This window comes from Brachyhypopomus gauderio, chromosome 2, assembly GCF_052324685.1.
Source record: "Brachyhypopomus gauderio isolate BG-103 chromosome 2, BGAUD_0.2, whole genome shotgun sequence".
Lineage (NCBI taxonomy): Eukaryota > Metazoa > Chordata > Actinopteri > Gymnotiformes > Hypopomidae > Brachyhypopomus > Brachyhypopomus gauderio.
In genome coordinates, this window is record NC_135212.1 from 18,421,136 (window position 1) to 18,435,547 (window position 14,412).

General features: G+C 45.0%; 1 protein-coding gene across 3 annotated transcripts in view; it reads right to left on the reverse strand.

Annotated features, from left to right (window-relative positions):
- hcn4 (hyperpolarization activated cyclic nucleotide-gated potassium channel 4) overlaps positions 1-14,412 on the reverse strand; it is a 76,334-nt gene that overhangs the window by 50,821 nt on the left and 11,101 nt on the right. For all 3 annotated transcript variants that reach the window (XR_013125020.1, XM_076989424.1, XM_076989413.1), the window contains one exon: positions 2,955-3,378. Coding sequence is in view for 2 of the 3 variants with exons in the window: in XM_076989424.1 (XP_076845539.1) it covers positions 2,955-3,378 (424 nt within the window). In the remaining variant the exon portion in view is untranslated. The remainder of the gene's footprint in view (positions 1-2,954; positions 3,379-14,412) is intronic.

A 14,412-nucleotide genomic window follows, 5' to 3' on the forward strand; every position in this document is an offset into this window, starting at 1 on the left:
ATCAGATGCCGACTAATTCGATTGGGCTCAGTGCTCCGTCCGCGGCGAAAGGGTCGGATGAAAAGGACATCCGGCCTTATTTTTAACCCCAGTGAAATATGGCAATCGGAGTGAAGCAGCTGTTACAGAGAAGGAGTGGCAAAGGGGCTGTGGCAGGATCTGTGCGGCTCCTCTGCGTATCTCTGACGCCCTTATCTCAGCAGCACTGCTACCTGACCCAGAGCCTAACATCTCCTCTACAGCCTCTCCATGTTTGGTGTCTGGAGCACTCCGGAGGTTCACATCGCTCATGAGTTCATGAGCTTCCATGCTGCTTATCAAGTGTTTAGCATTTAAAGAAAAAAATAGGGTTTTCCATTTCAAACAAATGATCAAAAGATTTATAAAATATTATGAAGGTTTCATAATATATATAATAAATGTTTGGTACAAAAGTCTTATGCCAACATTAGTTTGGTTTCTTTAGCAAATGTATTATCACCATATATATATTTTCATATAAAGTTTTCAGATCAAAATGGCTACTACAGTCAAAAGTCAGTATTCAGTGTGACCTCCCTTGGCACCAAGCACATTTCAACACTTTTGGGGAGACAGTCCTGAAGTTTCCTGAAGTAATCTTCTGGTACCCTTCAATTCAGGTTCTATTCCATTTAGGTTTAAGAGAGTGAGTTTCCTGCTACTGCTCAAGTGTACGGGGAGGTCACACTAAATACCTGCTACTGTAGCCTGCATTATTTTTTTTCTGATTTGCTCAGGATTTTAAATACTGCATACAAATTTCCTGTATTTTCTGGTTGTATTTTAGGAAAGAAACCGAGGAATAATTATACATGGTCATTATGCCACTGCTAAAACTGCAAATGGTGGTCTGTATCAGCTCAAAATGGACTTTTTTAAGAATGGATTTTTGGTAATATTAATTGCAAACTTTTGCGCAGCAATTCCAAACTTTTGAATGGCAGTCTACACACACACACACACACACACACACACACACACACACACACACACACACACACACACACACACACATGTATAAATCTATATAAAACGACAGTTATTATAACAGTGTGGAGGTGCTGGTAGAAGACACAGGGATCGTGAAGACACCTGCCTGGTTGAAGCTTTAAGGTGCTTTTTCCCTTTCACTGCGTTCATGGCTGTTTCTGCCAGTATCTCGGAGGAGCCTGTGACTGCCAGACAGTACCCAGCTAGCTCATGTGCCATGTGTTCCATTAAGACCCGCCCACTGCTCCGCCCCTCGTTGCCAAGGCAAGGTTCAGTCCAAATTCCATATTAAACACTCTTCAGGAGCGAGGGACTATTTTAAGAGTGAGGACAGTCTGCCTCTCACTCTTGCTCTGACTCACGCTTTTAAAATAGTGTTTCATCAAGGTTTTCAAATCGTGAAATAGCGAAATCCTATAAAAATCCTTCCCAGTACTAGGATCTGTCAAGAATAATAAATAATAATAATAAAAAAAAACTTTCCAAATAAGTATCAGATATCTGTAAATATCAATCAGAAATCTAACCTAACACACAGTGAACTTTCAAAATGGCAGTTATTAAAGCACAGATTTAATTGGCAACAATTCCAGCTGGAACATGGTAATGGGCAGGATTCTGTTACATGCTGTCACGAAACAGAGTGTGCCGTGACTAGACGAAGCCCCAGCTGGGGAGTGAGGCTTCACTTCTCACTCCGCACCTCTGAGACGCTACACGAGGATTCACCTGGAGGTGTGGGGACATTTCTAATTATTGCTTTAATTACACTCCCACACTTCCCCCAGGAGCAGAGGCAAACTTATGGACTAATATTAACACTCCCCCTCAGATTTTTTACATTTTTTAAAACGTTTTAAAAACAAACTGATACGTGCGATGCTTATACAGATTTACACTGAATTCTCGCTGCAACATCTATGTCTTTCATTTTAATGAGGGGAGTCGTTAGAGGGCACAGATTTCACAGTAATAAATATGGGACTCCTCAGGCTGACATCCCTGTTTTCTCCCCACTCTGTCATGCCAAACACTGCACCATTATGAGCTGAACCCAAAAATGTTATAACAAAGACTTTATAGTGGAGAAGATGTGGAGGTTGTGTGCAGGAGACAGAGTTAAGCAGGCAATGACCATCATTTTCAAGACAATTTCATCTCTGTTCCTAACACTGAGAAAGGCTTTGCTCTGAGGCACAAATAGATCCCTGCTTAAGACCTCTAATCCTGACCATTCATCTGGCTAGTCCTTACTCCCTGCCCCGAGGAGGTAAAAAATCTTTAAGTCCAGTCCTGGTCTTAGAAACTAGCTTTAAAAACGATATCTTCTCATGCACTGACATCTCACTTTAACATTAGTTAGTACACATCTTTTCTTTGAAGGCGTTGCAGTATCCAAAAAAAAAAAATCAATCTTGAAAAGTAGTTTCTAACCTTAACCACCGCAATCTCTATCGTACACTTTCGCTAAATTTCTCTACAGCACATCAGTCAGTACTGCGAAGGATTCGGTGCCCTTGTGAGTGCTTGTTGCGTACGTTGTGCAGTTCTGCCCTCCTCGTATCTGTGATACCCTCCTCCCGTGTTTAGCTTGTTCTATTACCCCCACCATGCACACGTTTCCATGTCTGCCGCAGCATGTTGTCGAATCATAAGAATTTCACTGTATTTTTTAATCCTCTGTATTCCAAATGCAAGTAACAAACCTGACTTGACTCAGATGTCAGAATAACTGTTGCTGCTATAGTTACATTTCTTCAGCAGTTAGGAAGATGATCTCTTGAGCATATTGTATATTGCCCTCATGCAGGTTCGTTTACCTTTGTGTACTGTATCGTGTGTTTTACACTAGCAGTGTCTGTCCAGGTTCAGCATTTTACACTATTATGCGTGATCTGTTGGGTGCGTGCAGCGGTGTTTCTCTGAGCTGTGGGACCTCCTACCTCTTCCCACTGGTGGATGTAACGTATGAGCCTGGACAGCCTCAGAAGACGTAACAGGCTGAGGATCTTAGTGAAGCGAACGATCCTGAGGGCCCGAGCCGTTTTGTAGAAATCCGAATCGATCCGCGTCTCCACAATCAGGAAGATGTAGTCCACCGGGATGGAGGAGATGAAGTCCACCACGAACCAGGAACGCAGGTACTTGATCTTAATCTGCTGCGGGTCCAGGATAATCTCCGTGTTGTCCTCCTTCACGATGCCTGTGCGGAAATTGAGCACCAGGTCCATGAGGAAGAAGGTGTCAGAGACCACGTTGAAGACGATCCACGGCGGGGTGTGCTCATCCTTGAAGAAGGTGATGCCCACGGGGATGATGATCAGATTGCCCACCATCAGCAGGAGCATGGTGAGATCCCAGTAGAACCTGAACGGCACAGAGAGCATGACATCAGAAGAGGACGTCCTCACCAGACAGGACAAGGACAAGGATGAGAGAGAGAGAGAGAGAGAGAGAGAGAGAGAGAGAGAGAGAGAGAGAGAGAGAGAGAGAGAGAGAGAACAGAATGTTGGGACAATGCACAGGTTTAAATCAGATTTCAATCTATTTATCTATTTTATAATATGCATTATAAAAAATGCAATTAAAATTTCTGTTCCGATTTAAAGTCTACATTGATAACGTCCTGATACTGTGCACTGTGTGTGCCAATTACACACATGCAACCATGTGCATAAACGGTATGCATTTCAGACCTTACTACTTATATATAATCCTTACTATTCAAATCATGGTCCTTCCGTTCCAAGTTCTGTTCTTGAGAAACAAGAACATGACTTTTCTACATTAAATTTTAAACATACACCCCCAGGGTTTGTGCACACACTAACTGCATACTGCATTACACACAGTGACACACACTGCATTGTGTAAATGTGCAATTAATTCTCTGTGCTAATTTTCATTTATTTGTAGTACAGATTCACGGTGTGTTTTACCAATGAGTAAGCTGGAATCTTTGCTCAGATACACTAAAAGTAATTGCACCCATGTTGCTTGGTATCGAATTCTAATAATCTAGCAACTGGTGTACTGTTCTCCGGGGGAAACAGGGCTGGGGACATTTTACCACGCAGGCCCCCAAATTCGCATCCCCATAGCCTGTGTGTGTGTGTGTGTGTGTGTGTGTGTGTGTGTGTGTGTGTGTGTGTGTGTGTGTGTGTGTGTGTGTGTGTGTGTGTGTGTGTGTGTGTGTGTGTTTAGTTATAAATTGCCCTCTCTGTCCAGTTGGTAATTGAATCCAGATTGGCTGTGTTGTGTAGGCAGGTGATATATTCTTGCTGTACTATAGATTGTGTAGAGAGAGAAGGTCAACATTGTGAGCTGGTTCAGGAGATTTACCCTCCCAAGTGCAGTCCTGCCCATAAAGATCTTGGAAGTAAAAACAATTTAAAGCAAAGCAGTATAAACATGCAGACACACACACACAAACACACAAACACACACACACACACACACACACACACACACACACACACACACACACACACACACACACACACACACACACACACACACACTGCCCTCAGTTTTGCCATTTTGACACCCTGGAGTAGAGTAGTGATTTGTGCAGCATTCAAACACTCACTCCTTTTTTATCAGGAAGAACTTTCAGCTATTTGTGGACAAATTGCACTACACTGAATAAACACTAATTACAGGGGAAATTACATACACAGCTGTCTGAGATGCTTGATCTGCATTGTGGATGGATTAGTGCAGACATAGATACACACGGTCACGTGTACAGGCCCTTACACACCCACACACACACACACACACACACACACACACACACACACACACACACACACACACACACACACATTCAAAGTGGCAACAGTAATTGGAATTCTTCAAAGTAACAAGGGTAACCGGCATTTTAGGTCGCTGTCAGGCTGCGTTATATTTAGCACGATGCTCCCAACCATGCTTACTCCTGTTGCGATTCTGAACCTGAGAAGACGGCGGACATTTCAGAGGGAGCAACCTGCTCCCCGGTAATGACATTTGTTCTTCCGATCGCGCTATTCCCCTGCACTGCACAAAGTCAAGAACCCCGGGAGGGGGGGGGGGGGGGGCACACTCACACGGCTGCTGGAGACGAGGGATGATAAGTCATGATGGATGCGCTGAAGGCCCCCGCCGCCCCCCCTCCCCCCTCCTGAGCCGTTCCGCCACCACCATCCCGTCTGTCTGGTCTCGACCGGGGCGCTTCATCCAGGCGGCTCTATGCCAGGAGCTTCCGTCTGGCCTGAAGACGGAATACAAGAGCGTCCTCTGCTTTCTCTGACTGGGACCTGCTAAAATCTGACAGTGAGCAGTGGCAGGATCTTTCAAAGTAGAGAATGAGCAGGTAAGTGACCCTGGCCTGGTGATGCATTTGACATTTTGATGTTTGGTCTACGGGAAAGATCGGTTGGAGCGCTCTGATGCAACAATGGGCTTCTACGAAACATCGTAGCGTGAGAAACGGACACGTCTGTGCCGGGCTGCGTTCCAAGCCACTGCCTGTCTGGAGTGTGTGTACTCAGAGTGAGTGTACTTCTAAAGGTTGCTTCTTATAATGCACTTCACCCAAAGCATGCTGGGATGCACTCGCAGTATTTTGTTATGTGCTGGTAGCCAGACATGAACATGCATTGTTCTATAAATACAGCATACTGTGTGTGTGTGTGTGTGTTCATGTGTGTGTGTGTGTGTGTTCATGTGTGTGGTCTTGTGAATCAAAGAGTACACACAGTGCTACCCCACCTCACACTCAGTATCATATGCACTTTGCTTTTCTCTATAAGAGCCAATGTCCTTTGACTCAGAGGAACCATGGAGGTATTTCTCTTCAAGGTACAAGGAGAGAGAGAGAAAGAGAGAGAGAGAGAGAGAGAGAGAGAGAGAGAGAGAGACAGACAGAGACAGAGTCAGAGAGAGAGAGAGAGAGAGAGAGAGAGAGAGAGAGAGAGAGAGAAGAGATGTGGGGACAAGTGAAGAAACTAATGAGAGAGCTGGCTTCATATAGGTGGAAAAATATTGACATAATGTAACAGTCCGAGGTAAAGGAGGGCTCAGCACAAAGTGCCTTGCATCTGAGACATGTGTCCTCCCTGGGCACAACCACTGAACTACCCACTGACCCGCCCACTGACCCACCCACTGTACACACCCACTGGACACACCCACTGACATTTCTGTGCTGCTCCTCAGAGAGGCAGATTGTTGCGGTGTGGTCCAGTTTCCTTGGGAGCCTTGGGAGGACATTGGTGACATGTTTTCACCTTCTGAGAGCCTCCAGCTACATGATAAGCCTCTCTCTCTCACACACACACACACACACACACACACACACACACACACACTCACACACACACTCACACACACACACACACACACACACCCACACACACACACACACAAATAACCTTGCCCCATAGCCCATCATCATTGAAACACGCTAGCGTTATAGATACTGTAGAGGTGGGGTGTGGGCAACCATATTGAAGGGTTGTGGAGACACATAGGAGGTAAGTATAGAATAGAGGATATTGAAAAGCAAGTGAGACAGAGAGAGAGCAAGAGTGAGACAGGGTGAGAGAGAAAGGGAGTGAGAAGAAATGAAGGAGAGGGAGGGATAGAGAAAGACAGAGAGGGAGAAACTCAGCTGGAGGTCGAAGAATTGCACTCAGACTGGGTGTCTGCCATCTAAAGGTGTACAGATAGGCGATCCCTTTCACTCATATAAACCCTGACTGAATTAGGGCAGGGTGTGCGCGCGTGTGTGTGCATGCGTGTGTGTGTGTGTGTGTGTGTGCATGTGTGTGTGTGTGTGCGTGTTTGGGTGTCTGTATATGTGTGTGTGTGTGCAGGCACACGTTTGGTCCCTCACTCTGACTTTACATGTGACTGAGTGAGTGAAAGCTGTTCATTTATGAATATAAAAGATGAAAAGCAGTTCTGCTGGTGAATAATACATAATACAGAGCTCTGGTGAGCTCTGTGTTTGCTGCTTTGCTGTTTGTTTGCAGGAGGGCGTTTTATTTGAGCAGTCCTCTCGTTTATTTGAGCAGTCCTCTTCAGAAGTGCTGATGTGACATCTGCCCGGGAATAATGTCTCATGTCACATTAGAGAGCGACAGAAAGAGAGGGAGAGAAAGAAAGAGGAGGAAGGACAGGAGTAAAGGAAGACAGAAGAAGGATGCTGTCTCATGTCACATTAGACAGTGAAAGCTCAATGTGCACATATGAATCAGGCATCTCCAGTACACCCTGTCTTGCACAGTGGAACTCAAATCCCTGCAGGGGGACACTGAACAGGTGTTTTGGTTTTGTGTGTGCGTGAGAATGTGTGTGTGTGTGTGTGTGTGTGTGTGTGTGTTTGTGTGCGTATGTGTGTATGTGTGAATGTCTGTGTGACTGCTAATATCTAAATTAATATTGTACTCCTGAGAGACAAACCGAGATTAACTTTATGACGCATCAAACATTTCTCCATACCAGCACAGCTACAAAGGTATTATATCAGCTAAACTATCCTGTTATCAACAAATGCATTCCGCACCGTACCCTCCAAACTCCCCCTTGTCCATCTTAGTCAGGATCTGGTATATCCACCCTTGTGCTTACTTAACACAGCCTGTAGGCCAGTTGCTACAAACACAAGGACCCAGACAATGCCTGCACACACTACTGTGCTACTCTTTAGCAGAGGGGAATAGCGAAAAAGCAAAAGAGCTTTTTATCATCTTCCTAAAGAGACGTGTTAGAACATCCTAAAGAGAAGTGTTAGAACCTCTTAAATAGAAGTGTTAGAACGTCCTAAAGAGAAGTGTTAGAACTAGGGGTGACCTGCAATAGTCGCTGATTCGACTATAGTCGACTATACCCCCTAGTTGACTATGAACGTCAGTCGAATGTACCATTCTAACTGCATGGGGGTGCCCAAGGATGCTGCTAAGCATTAGTTGTTACATGAAATGTCTTTGTTTTTGTTATATATAGCCTTTTGTCAAATAAAATCATCCTAATTTCTGGTAATAAATTTTTAAATGATATGTGCGCATTAACAATAGGCATATTCCTTACTACATATTAATAAATCACACCCTGCAGTTGCACAATCCAAACGAGCGGAGCTGAACACGCTACAGGATAGTCAGTTTGCCGAGATTATAATGGCTACAAAAAAACTTCAAAAGTATTTTGAAAAAGGTAAAGATGAAACAAAGTAAAGTGCAAGTTATGTCATCAACGTCTTTCATTTCGCACAACAACCAACATGGCATACCATCTAAAACGCGTAAGGCGGAAAAAAAACCAGTTCATCCGTTTGTTGTTTCGGTCGTGTCGTGTCGTCTCGGTCTCGACAAGTAGCCTATAAACATTTTTTGTTGTTTGCTTTTTAAACCCCGTTACATGAACCTTTCCTTATAATTTTTTTGCTGTTGTGTGGCAATTTTTTAAATATATTTTCAGGCATATTTTATTAAAAATATTTTTGACATTTTGCACAGTGCCTGTCTGACAGTTCGATATGCGCACTGCGCACTGGGGTGACTTTTTTGTTAATGTTCTCTAACGTTTCATTAAAAATAAATAAAATAAATAAAAGCTGAATAAAGCCAACCTACCATGTTTATTCATTTATCTGAGTGTTTTAGGTTTTTACTTTGAAGTGGAAAAAAGCCCTGAATGAGAATGGGATCCCGTTTAAGGTGCTCCAGATAAATAAAAAAAAACAACAGATTCGACTATTAGTCGACTAAAGGGAAAATCTGACAAATTAGATTTGACTATGAAAATCCTTAGTTGAATACACCTCTAGTTAGAACCTCCTAAATAGAAGTGTTAGAACGTCCTAAAGAGAAGTGTTAGAACGTCCCAAAGAGAAGTGTTAGAACGTCCTAAATAGAAGTGTTAGAACCTCCTAAAGAGATGTGTTAGAACGTCCTAAAGAGAAGTGTTAGACCTTCCTAAATAGAATTGTTAGAACCTCCTAAATAGAAGTTAGAACTTCACAACCACAAAGGTGAAAAACTACAGAGATTGGTATAACAATAACAATCATTAAAAAAACATGACACGTTAACCGATAAATGGGCTAATGGAACCCCATCGCTGCTATCATTATTCCTGCTTGTTAAGTGAGAATCCTTGACACACCACTGGGAACTGGTTATTCACGAGTGAGAGTGGCATACATGTGTCTATTAGTAGAAGATCAGTCATACTGGAGGATTTGGTGACTGAAGTATGGCAGCGTTCTTATGGGGGAAGCTTAATGTGAAATTTAATGGGCAAATTATGTGCTAAATATTTAAAGGATAAAACGGCAGAAACTACTAAGGAAACGTTTTTTTTTTTTGTGTATGTGTGTGTGTGTGTGTCAGAGTTATAGCCATGGTCACATGACACTGATGACATGTTTTACAATTGCTCCCTGGATCAAATCTTTTTTTTTTCCAGGCTGGTCTCAGGAAGTGTTTGAGAGACCATTGAGACTGATTAAAAATTCACTTGAGTATATGAACAAGGTAATTAATATGTGGTCAAGTATTTTAGCTGTCCTCTTCCGTTAAAGAGAAATATTGCGGGATCTACCACAGAATTCCCAGGATGCTGTGCTTCTCTCCACAGACTCAATTTAATGTTTAAATTAAATGGCTGTTGTGTGCTTTGTTAGTTTAATGTGTGTGTCCACATTGGTGTCCAACGTGGGATGGCAGCCACTGAACCCGAAACCTCAAGCATCAACGGGTGAAAGATGGGTGGTGAAGACAGAACCTGAAGGTCAGGAACAGAGAGTGTAACACCTGCCCCTTCCTGAAGGTCAGGAATAGAGAGTGTAACACCTGCCCCTTCCTGAAGGTCAGGAACAGAGAGTGTAACACCTGCCCCTTCCTGAAGGTCAGGAATAGAGAGTGTTACATTTGCCCCTTCCTGGGTCCAGCCAGCCAATAACAAGGAAGCTGCCTGGGGAAGAGGAGAGTCTAAGCAAATGCAACTACACTCACAAAGACGATGGCAATGGCAGAGATCTGCTGTCCACACTACGGCAGCAAGGTCACCCGGGAATGATATATCCCACCCAGCCTAAAGCAGCCGTTGGGTGCCATGGCGGGACCGTGGCTGTCGTGACCATCAAGTAGCGTTTGCCGATGCAGAGCAAAGCACTGCGGTAACTAGCCAGTCTATCGCCAGAGCAACTCAATGACCTCATAACATTGATCACAACCTTCCAGCAGCTTCTCAGGCAGGTGGCAATGGAATTATTGGTGAGATGGCTGCTTCTCTCAGAGAGCAGGAGGCTGCAGGGAGAGTGCATGGGCATGCTGGCGGCAGAACAGAGCTGGGCGCTTCACTCCAGGAAGCTGCTTAGCTGCCCCTGGTGTCCTCCATGAACGTGCTGCTGCCAGAGGACCTGGGGCGGTGCGTGCCGCTCCATGCGCTGGCCAGCCTCCGAGCGTCCAGCCTCCGAGTGTCCAGCCTCCAAGCGTCCAGCCTCCAAAGTGGCAATCGCAGAGCTCATCCTCGGCACAAAGACGCTGCTCGCCATGGCCATGCCGCCACCTGGCAGACACATTGTGCCAAACGGCCTCCTGAGAGATGAAACTTTCGTGTGCTGGTGGTGCAGGAACAGAGGACGCCACGCCGGTCAATGCCGGTCAACGCCGCTGACCCGACTGGATGGTGGAACGCATGGGTAGCTGCTCGGCGAGGGGGAGGAGCAGCCTTCTGAAGTGAGGACCCTCGCCTCCGACATCACAGCCAGGAAGATCAGACGCCACTGCAGACTTTGACCTGAGTGCCTTATAGGCAAGAAGCACCTCTCTGCCCTCGTTCACGCAGGCTCAGCAAGGTCACGGCAGGTGTGTTGGCACCACGAACGGCACAGCGGACGGGCGCCTACCGTAGAGGAGGCTCCAAGACGAACGTGTGAGTTCTGGCCTTCAGCCTATAAAGCACGTGTGTGTTTTTTTTGTTGGGATTTTCTTCTGTTGGTCATGATCTCAAGAAATTATGGCTGCTGGTGGAGTTAACATGCAGCATCAGAACCATGCTGGTGAAGCATGTGAGCACCCGGGAGCCAGGGATGAGCAGTATAGGCTGGGAGGGGCGCTGCTGTAGCTGCCGTTACACACGCTGACCCTGGAGCTGTGAGCACCTCAGGCGTCACCTCCATTCTGTGCACCATCTCATCACCCTGTACTGCACACGTACAGACATCTGACTTCGGACACTAACAGGACACGGAGCCAATGAGAGCGGCACGACGAGGACTCCCAGAATGCTGTGCTCCTCTCCGGCCGTCTTTATTTAGCTGAATTCAATGTTTAAATTGAGTCTCTGTAAATGGTTGTTTTGGCGTATGTGTGTGATTGAGGGTGTTGTGTGCATGGTTAGTTTAATGTGTGTGTCGAGATGTCCACCCTCTTTGTAATGTGGTTTTCAGATAATGACACTTCCCCATTAGTGTGCTTGTCTTTGCTGTGTGAGCCTCCTTAAAGGTTTTGCTGCTGCAATAAAGAGCTTATTTTTCAAAAACAAATGACTGAAAACTCACATTTCTAACATTGAAAAAGATCAAATGTCTTTCAAATGTAATGCTGGACCACACGGGAGCGAGAGGAAGCACTGGACCTCGGCACAGGCATTCTGCATCTAATTGGCTGTTTCTCACCATTAGAAAGACCAGGGGGTGACTCCCTCTGTGCCCACCTGTAGACTCACAGTGAACCAGAGATCAGTGTAGCCATTTCTACTGACTCTTCGACTTCTCTTTCACCAGAGGAGCACTAATCACTAGTGTCACACCTGCTAGGTGAGCAGAGCTATCTAAATCACTCCTGCTAGGTAACAGAACGCACACAAGAGTAGCCCATAAACACACACATGAACTACAGCACAGTGCCATCTGCCTTGTAAGTAGAGTCCAAAATGGACTGTGCTGAAAGTAGACGCTGTCCCGCCCGGAGAAGACGTATCTGCTGCGGACGCGACGAGCTTTCTGGTCCTCACGCATGTCCCTCCACCGTCCACTGCTGCACCATACACAGATGTCTCCATTGCTAATTGTGCACCTTTGCCCTTTCTGCCTTCATACATTGTTATCTGGAGGGGAAGGGAGTGCATAGGTTTCACTACGGGTCACCATCACAGCTATCAGTGGCTGGGTGTAAATAGGGGAACACAGCACAGAGAGGAGAGGGGCTATCTGTGTGTGTGTGTGTGTGTGTGTGTGTGTGTTGGGGGGGGACTGTATGTTAGTGACTTAAACAAAACATGCAGTTATGTTGCTGCATGTGAAAAAGATTAAAAGATTGTAAATATAAATGTGTGTATCTCTCTCTCTCTCTCTCTCTCTCTCTCTCTCTCTCTCTCTCTCTCTCTCTCTCTCTCTCATACACACACACAAAACTGTCCACAAGCCTTGAGTGGTGATGGGAAATCACAGTTCCATGGTCTGCAGCATCGCGTGATGATCTCTTTTTATGGTCTTTCTTTATATTGGTCTTTAAACAATAACTGATGGCTCTGATACACCTCCCCCCACACACACATAAACACATGCCCGCTCCCCCCACACACACACTCACACACTCACACACACACACAGTCACCTCCATGTGCCTCGGTGCCTGAGTATTTCAGTCCTAGCCATTATCGTTCACTAGCAGGTGATGTAATCAGCAAACGGAGAGAGAAGTGTGAAAGCTTCTCTGTCTCTTAGCCATACTGATACAAGGGGTCATGGAGGGGAGAGGGCTCATGAGCAAGATGTGGAACTGGGCGTGAGTGACAAGAGGGAGGAGCTGAGATATGGAGTAATGAGTGTTATGGACAGATAGATAGAGAGAAAGAGAGAGAGAGAGAGAGAGAGAGAGAGAGAGGTCCAGGGTCAGTGAGAGGGTGAAAGTTCAGAGGTTATGGGAGACATGGACACCAAGAGGCGGACAGAACAAAATCAAAAAACGTGTGAATGAGAGTGTGAACGAAGAACTGAGCAGCTAGGAAAGGATGAGAAAACAGAGTGAGAGCCTGACACGGAGAGAAGGAAAGAGAGAGAAAATGAATGTATTCCTTTGTATTTTAATTAGCGGGTAACCTCTGGGTAATTGTCAACACATTTCAGAACCCCACCCCAACAAACAATCAAACAAAATTATACAAAAACAATGACCAAATTATTGCAGCTTAAGACAAGTAAATTCATAAAAATCCCTTTACTGAATAATAATTTGCAGCATAAATGGGGAATGTAGGACATGGAGCGGCATTTGGCCGCTTGCCGCTGGTCTGTGTGAAAAGGCAAAGGCGCAGGCTTAGTGGAACAGTTCGACCAAACAGGAGGGATTTATTCTGTTTATTTGCTATGTCAATCATTGCTTGCGAGCATGTGCTGTATGGGACCACCCCTTCTGATTCAAGTTGGACTGCTCCTGCCTGTCAGGCCGAATAGGTGCATACCCAGCTGGGGAGAATGACAAACACATAGGAGTCTCTGCAGACTGCCCACAAACGCAGAGCATCGCCGTAGAGATTGGTGTGTGTTTGGTGTGTGTGTGTGTGTGTGTGTGTGTGTTTGTGTGTGTGGGACAGTGTGTTGGGAGGAGAGCGGTCAGCTCACTGATAGAACCTTCCAGACGTTTCCCAGAACAATAGCCCAGCCCTTAATCAGCATGTTATCAGCAAAGGACAATACAGAAAGACGCAGAAGATACAACCAGCCCCGTCGACAGGGGGGGACAACCGGGTCTGTTGTCCCGGGCCCTAGGGCCAGGGGGGCCCATCAAAGAGCCCAGCAATTTAATTTTTATTTAAAGTCTATAATTTTTAAATAATCTTGAAATCTTTCATTAATATAAAATTATGTACTCATAATAAGCTCAATGGCTCAAATATATATGTTTTTTACCTATCTGCATATTTTCCATTAAGTGCATACACCCCCGCCTCCCACTGGAAAATGGTTTGATCGAGCACCGACCGTAGCCGGCTGGTACTGGCCCAACAGCGGGAAATACAGTGGTGGATAGTTAAAGTAAATACAGAAATCTGGAGCGCAGAAAAGAAAGGAAAAACATTTACCTGACGAATTTTAAAGTTGCATTGTGTTCCAGGTTTGAAAAGTGCTGGAATTTAGGCTAAAGTACTTGAAAATGCTTGAAATTGTAACTACTTCGTTTCACAACAAATAGCTGTCTGACTGAACAGTTCTCGTGAAGACGTTAAGATTGGGCGTTTTGAAAATAAACAACCATTAAATAATGTGATAAAAAGCGAATTATTTCGAATCATTTCGAGTATATGTATAAATATTTAACTTAATTAAGTTTAACGTGCTGGAAAATATTGAAATGGACATTTAAAGTGACGTACACGTGCTTGAATTCCACCTTGTAAAGGTGT